Raw genomic sequence first — 6,697 nt, 5'->3', positions numbered from 1 at the left:
ATTAGCTATGAAACTAGTCTTAGCAAATCACTTATTTTCTTCTAGTGCACTAAGAGAATCTAAGATTTGCTAGCACTATTGTGCTAAGAAATGTAATGGTAGTAAATATTATAATAATTAGCTACCATCCGATAGAAATTAGTTTTATTTTGATTTTTTTATGATGAAATAAATTACTGTCAAAGATCATTTTTGGTTTAAATAATAAAAAATAAAACACACTCTCATCAGAAATACACAGCAAGCAACATACTATCGTGAAACTCGATCTCCATTTTCTCTTTCACGGTCGTCGTCGCTTGCAAAATCTCCTCCGTAGAGACGATCATCAGCGTTGCTTGCACCACCGATCTCCGTCGCTTCTCCGATCTATTACGTTTCATCTCTTTCTTATCGATCCAACCACCAATGATCGAGAACCTAAAAATTCTTGTTGATGCTCAATCCGACAAATTTATACCTTGTTTTCAACCGGTGGAACCTTGCATTTCCTAATTACGTGATTTGTTCTCTCTCTGATACAACCAGTTTTGCCATTGGTGTTTCTACGCTAAGAACCCTAATTTTTGTACCTTTACATATTTATGTGACTTTCTTCGAATCTTTTCACATGTAGCCATGCGTGTAGTCAAACTTATTTGAGATTATGAAAAACAACTTATGCAAATAAATAAGCATTTACCTTAATTCATAAGTTTTCACTGACGAAAATTGTATCTTTATAAGCTGTTTTTTCATAACAACTTTGTGAAGCTTATAAAAAAACATAAAAACTTATTTATTTGCATGAGATGTTTTGCATAAGCTCAAAAATAAGACAATTCAAGGGACCCTAAATTCGGAACTCTTTTTAATATCTTAAGTGTGAGTTTTTGTTAAGTTACAAGCCAATCGAGTGCCTAATTACTTCCTAACAAGGGTGTCTCATTTATTCGTTACTCTCAGTTTTTGATTAAATTGTATTGAAGATGCTATTGCAAATGAAGTTATATGAGTTGTTTTTCATTAAAAAAAAAAAAATTAGTATGCACTTTCGTATAAAAATAAATAAATAAAACAATTTACTCTCGTCGTCTTAGAGGGAGTAGTGTGCACTTTCATGTAAATGTTTTCATTTCGTTAATCAATTTAGTAACTTATGTTAACTAAGTTTGTTAACTATGTCTCTTGCACTTATATGTCACGTTTTCTCCCATCGTATTATATTACGTTTGCTTAAGACAGATGTGACCACTTGGACATGACCTTTCAAGTGGTTATCTCTGTCACAAGAAAACATGACATATAAGTATTTAGGGTGAAATAGAATGTGGTGACATGTAAGTGCAAGAGCCACAGTTAACAAACTTAGATAACTACAATAAAGTTGATCAACAAAATGAAAATTGAAATAAAGAAAAAAAATTAAGGAGAAAATTGAAAAATTTATACATTGTTTCGTAAAAATTAACGACGAAAATGACACCACTTCATCCCTAAAAAAAAATGACACCACTTCAGACTTTTTTTATGGACTATATGGGGTTAGCCATTTTAATTTTAGAAGATTACACAGCAACTTATAAATATAAGAATCTTCACATTAGCGTCCAGAAAGATCATTCGGACAAGTGCTGGTATCATCTCAATACTATCGTTTAAATAAAAAAATAATCTTAATACGATCCTTGTCAATATTATACTATCTTAATATGATCCTTGTCAGTACTGCTTTTGCTATTATACTATGATTTATAATGGCCATTATTGCTTTTGCTATTAATAATAATAAATACAATTTCCTACACATTTTCATTGTCTTCTTCTTTTGTTTGAAATTGGACAGGTATTTTCATTATCATGATATTTGGTTCACTTACCACTTGTCTTATCTTATTGTTATGAATCCTAAATTCCTACTACCACAGCGTGCTGAAATGTTGCTATTTAAATAATTCCAACTAGTTTGATTTGTGAAATTTTACTGTATTCACAGAATTTTCATTGTGGTATATTCTTAATCCAACTAAAACAAATTACTAGTGTCTTTTAAGGTAAATTCCATGGACGCAAGTTAGTGTATCAAAAATAGAAATTTAACATTAGAAATTATTCATTCTATTTTTCAAAAAGTCGAAAAGGAGAAAGATTTATCTCTTTTTCTACAATATATTTTGCTTTGTAAAATGAGTGGGGTATATACTTTGCGGATCGAATAATGAAATTGCTTTGTCCTTTTACGGCAACAATAGTCTTCCATCATTATTATTTAAATTACATATGGCAATATATTAAGAATTTTAATAATATATAGTTGAGACTTGAGACTTGAGAAGCACCACTGATAATTTCATAGGAACTCAGTATTCATAATCAACTTAGCATATTCAGATGGCTAGCAGCAGCAACTCCTCTTCTTCAGCTCTTATGGCATTGCCAAGGAGGAAGAATTATTATGATGTGTTTGTCACCTTTAGAGGCGAAGATACTCGCTTCAACTTCATTGATCATCTTTTTGCTGCCCTTCAAAGAAAAGGCATTTTTGCATTTAGAGACGACGCTAATCTTCAAAAAGGTGAATCCATACCACCCGAGCTCATTCGTGCAATTGAAGGGTCTCAGGTTTTCATTGCGGTCCTCTCCAAAAACTATTCTTCCTCAACTTGGTGCTTGCGAGAATTGGTACACATCCTTGACTGCAGTCAAGTTTCTGGAAGACGTGTTCTTCCTGTTTTTTATGATGTTGATCCTTCTGAGGTGAGACATCAAAAAGGAATTTACGGTGAAGCCTTTTCCAAACATGAACAAACATTCCAACATGACTCTCATGTGGTACAAAGTTGGAGGGAAGCTCTGACACAAGTGGGGAATATCTCTGGCTGGGATCTTCGTGATAAGTAAGCAATATTCTATTAATTGATTGTTTTACTTTTACATAAGCAGATTTTAAGGCTTTGACAATTAAATTTAACCATGTATAGTTAAGCAGATTTCACTTTCCCTCTTTAAACTATGGTTAAGCAAGACAGTTCTCTACAAGGATGAACAAAATTATGTTATCTTCGCAATTTTTTTGAAGAAAAATTAGATGTTATCTTTGTATGTTCACATGCTTTTTGTTTTAATTTTCTTAAGTAATGATTCAGTGTTATTGGTTGATTTCTTTTAAACTTTTAGGCCTCAATATGCTGAGATTAAAAAGATTGTTGAAGAGATATTGAATATATTGGGTCACAACTTTTCATCTCTTCCAAAAGAACTAGTTGGTATGAATCCTCATATAGAAAAAGTAGTAAATCTATTACTTTTGGACTCGGTTGATGATGTTCGGGTTGTAGGAATTTGTGGGATGGGTGGAATAGGGAAGACAACTCTGGCTACTGCTTTATATGGTCAAATCTCTCATCAATTTGATGCACGTTGTTTTATTGATGATCTAAGCAAAATATATAGACATGATGGTCAAGTTGGTGCACAAAAGCAAATTCTACACCAAACTCTTGGCAAGGAACACTTTCAGATATGCAATCTCTTTGACACGGATGATTCGATACGACGTAGGTTACGTCGGCTACGAGCACTTATCATTCTCGATAATGTTGATAAAGTTGAACAGCTCGATAAGTTAGCTTTAAATCGTGAATGTTTAGGTGTAGGGAGTAGAATCATTATAATTTCTAGAGATGAGCATATCTTGAATGAGTATGGAGTTGATGAAGTTTACAAAGTTCCACTCTTGAATGAGACCAACTCTCTTCAATTATTTTGTCAAAAAGCTTTCAAACTTGATCATATTATGAGTGGTTATGATAAACTGGCACTTGACACGCTATCTTATGCCAATGGCCTACCACTAGCAATTAAAGTATTGGGCTCATTTTTGTTTGGTCGAGATATCTCCGAATGGAGAAGTGCATTGGCTAGATTGAAAGAAAGTCCAAACAAAGATATTATGGATGTGTTGCGATTAAGTTTTGATGGATTGGAGAATTTGGAAAAAGAAATATTTCTTGATATTGCTTGTTTTTTCGAAAGGTACGATAAGGAATGTCTTACAAATATTCTAAATTGTTGTGGATTTCATCCAGATATCGGATTAAGAATTCTTATTGATAAATCCCTTATAAGCTTTTATCACGGAGGTTGTGTAATGCATAGTTTGTTGGTAGAGTTGGGGAGGAAGATTGTTCAAGAAAATTCGACCAAAGACTTGAAAAAGTGGAGCAGGTTGTGGTTCCCCGAACATTTCGACAATGTAATGTTGGAGAATATGGTAAAGTAGTTGTTAGAAAACATAAATCTTATTCCTATTTTTATTTTTATAAAAGTTATATATAGTATATATTAAGTTAATATTTTTTTTTCTTTCTTTTTTGTTATATACTTCAGGAAAAGAACGTCCAAGCCATAGTTTTGGCCTACCACAGTCCAAGACAAATAAAAAAATTCGCAGCGGAAACATTGTCAAATATGAATCATATTAGGTTACTTATACTCGAGAATACGTACTTTTCAGGAAGCCTCAATTACCTTTCAAATGAATTGAGATATGTTGAATGGAACAGATATCCTTTCACGTATTTGCCTAAGAGTTTTCAGCCCAACCAACTTGTTGAACTTCATTTGAGCTATAGCAGCATCAAACAACTATGGAAAGGCAAGAAGGTACTAGAAATTATGTACTTAATTTCTTTCTCACTTCGGAAAAAAAATCAAATGATTTTCTTCCAAAAAAAATTAAGGTGACTTTATAAAGGCTTAAATATGAAAATGGTTTCTTCAAAGATCACAAATTTTAGTTTTAGTCTTTGTAAATATTTTAGTCATTGTGAAATCTATTCATATTGAAATTTTTTCACGATTTTAGTCCTTCAAAATAAAAACTACAAAGACCAATTTCAATATGAACATATTTTGTAGAGACCAAAACAAAATACCTAAAACCAAAAGCAAAAACTAATTTATTTGCACAGACAAAAATATTTACAAGGAAGTAAAAAAACTATTTGCAAGGAATATAAAAACATTTAAACAATAGTAAATAATATCTCCATTCTGTTGGTCTTTGGCATCACAGTATCTACCCAATTTGAGAATTATGGATCTGATGCACTCCAGAAACCTAATCAAGCTGCCAGATTTTGGAGAGGTTCCAAATCTTGAGATGCTGAATCTGGCAGGATGTGTAAATCTGATAAGCATACCCAACAGCATATTTGTTCTCACCTCTCTTAAATATCTAAATCTTTCTGGGTGTTCCAAAGTGTTTAACTATCCAAAGCATTTGAAGAAACTTGATTCGAGTGAAACTGTACTACATTCCCAATCAAAAACTTCCTCCTTGATATTGACCACGATTGGTTTACATTCCTTGTATCAGAATGCACACAAAGGTTTAGTTAGTCGTTTGTTGTCATCCTTGCCTAGCTTTTTCTTTTTGCGGGAACTTGATATTAGTTTTTGCGGTCTAAGCCAAATCCCAGATGCTATTGGATGTATACGATGGTTAGGAAGATTAGTTTTATCGGGAAACAATTTTGTGACTCTGCCTAGTCTCAGGGAGCTTTCTAAACTTGTATATTTAGACTTGCAGTACTGCAAGCAGTTAAATTTTTTGCCTGAGCTCCCTTTGCCTCACTCTTCAACTGTTGGTCAAAATTGTGTGGTGGGATTGTATATTTTTAACTGTCCTGAATTGGGGGAGAGGGGTCATTGTAGTAGAATGACTTTATCATGGTTGATACAATTTCTTCATGCCAACCAAGAATCCTTTGCTTGCTTTCTTGAGACTGATATTGGTATTGTTATTCCTGGAAGTGAAATACCAAGGTGGTTGAACAATCAGAGCCTAGGTAATTCAATGAGCATAAACCTATCTTCCATTGTGCATGACAAAGATTTTATTGGCCTTGTAGCCTGTGTAGTATTTTCTGTGAAACTTGATTATCCAAATATTACAACAAATGAACTTGAAAATAATATATGCATAAGTCTTGATGAAGATCATACTCGTACTGGTTATGGATTCAATTTTAGTTGTCCGGTAATTTGTTATGCGGATCTTTTTACACCGGAATCAGACCACACATGGCTATTATATCTCCCTTGGGATCGCCTGAATCCAGACAAAACATTCAGGGGTTTTGATCATATCACAATGACAACTTTCATTGATGAAAGAGAAGGTTTGCATGGGGAGGTGAAGAAATGTGGGTATCGTTGCATATTTAAACAGGATCAACAACAGTTTAACTCAACAATGATGCACCACAGAAATTCATCTTCACAAAAGCGCAAGTTTTTGGCAATTGAAGATTAGGTACTACCACAGCCACAGCCACATCTACAATGACTCATCTGATTACATAGATCGATCATGAGCTGTAGAGACTGCATTTGGTGGTGGTACTAGTCAACAATGGTTGGAAACAATAGGCAAATCGGATGCTCAATTTGTAATCTGCCTACAATGTGTTTGAAATTCCATTTGCTGCTTCTTCATCTGAAGGAATTGATTGATTGAGACTATTGGATTGTCTGGTTCTTTTTATATTGAATTTGTTGTATTCTGCAATTTTCTCATGTTCATATTCCATTGTGTATTTGGACTATTTTACTATTGTCTTGTTCATCAAACTCAGGATGGGTTATATATAAACTGATGCAATTGTAATGGAAGTTCTATATGTTGGTATCCTACATTTTTTTTTTTAATATT

At 33.2% G+C, this 6,697-nt stretch overlaps 1 protein-coding gene across 2 annotated transcripts; it reads left to right on the top strand.

Moving 5' to 3' along the window:
* The first annotated feature begins 2,284 nt into the window (after positions 1-2,284).
* On the top strand, positions 2,285-6,697 carry LOC11411732 (disease resistance protein RUN1). Of its 2 annotated transcripts, none has more exons than XM_039833811.1 (4): positions 2,285-2,876; positions 3,157-4,234; positions 4,369-4,644; positions 5,057-6,697. In XM_039833811.1, exons 1-4 carry the CDS (start codon positions 2,371-2,373, stop codon positions 6,296-6,298), a joined length of 3,102 nt encoding a protein of 1,033 aa, XP_039689745.1. In that variant the 5' UTR covers positions 2,285-2,370; the 3' UTR covers positions 6,299-6,697. The 2 variants fall into 2 exon arrangements, with proteins under 2 accessions (XP_039689745.1, XP_003607596.1); XM_003607548.4 differs by having other exon boundaries at positions 2,288-2,876; positions 3,157-4,252.

This window comes from Medicago truncatula, chromosome 4, assembly GCF_003473485.1.
Source record: "Medicago truncatula cultivar Jemalong A17 chromosome 4, MtrunA17r5.0-ANR, whole genome shotgun sequence".
Taxonomy (NCBI): Eukaryota; Viridiplantae; Streptophyta; class Magnoliopsida; order Fabales; family Fabaceae; genus Medicago; species Medicago truncatula.
This window is presented reverse-complemented; position numbering and strand designations above follow the sequence as displayed.

Bases quoted from the DNA above. Each gene is read 5' to 3' on its own strand.
- LOC11411732 (XM_003607548.4), top strand. From the start codon at position 2,371: ATGGCTAGCAGCAGCAACTCCTCTTCTTCAGCTCTTATGGCATTGCCA. The intron at 4,253-4,368 runs GTAAAGTAGTTG...TATATACTTCAG, and splicing joins ATGTAATGTTGGAGAATATG to GAAAAGAACGTCCAAGCCAT. The intron at 4,645-5,056 runs GTACTAGAAATT...TTGGCATCACAG, and splicing joins AACTATGGAAAGGCAAGAAG to TATCTACCCAATTTGAGAAT.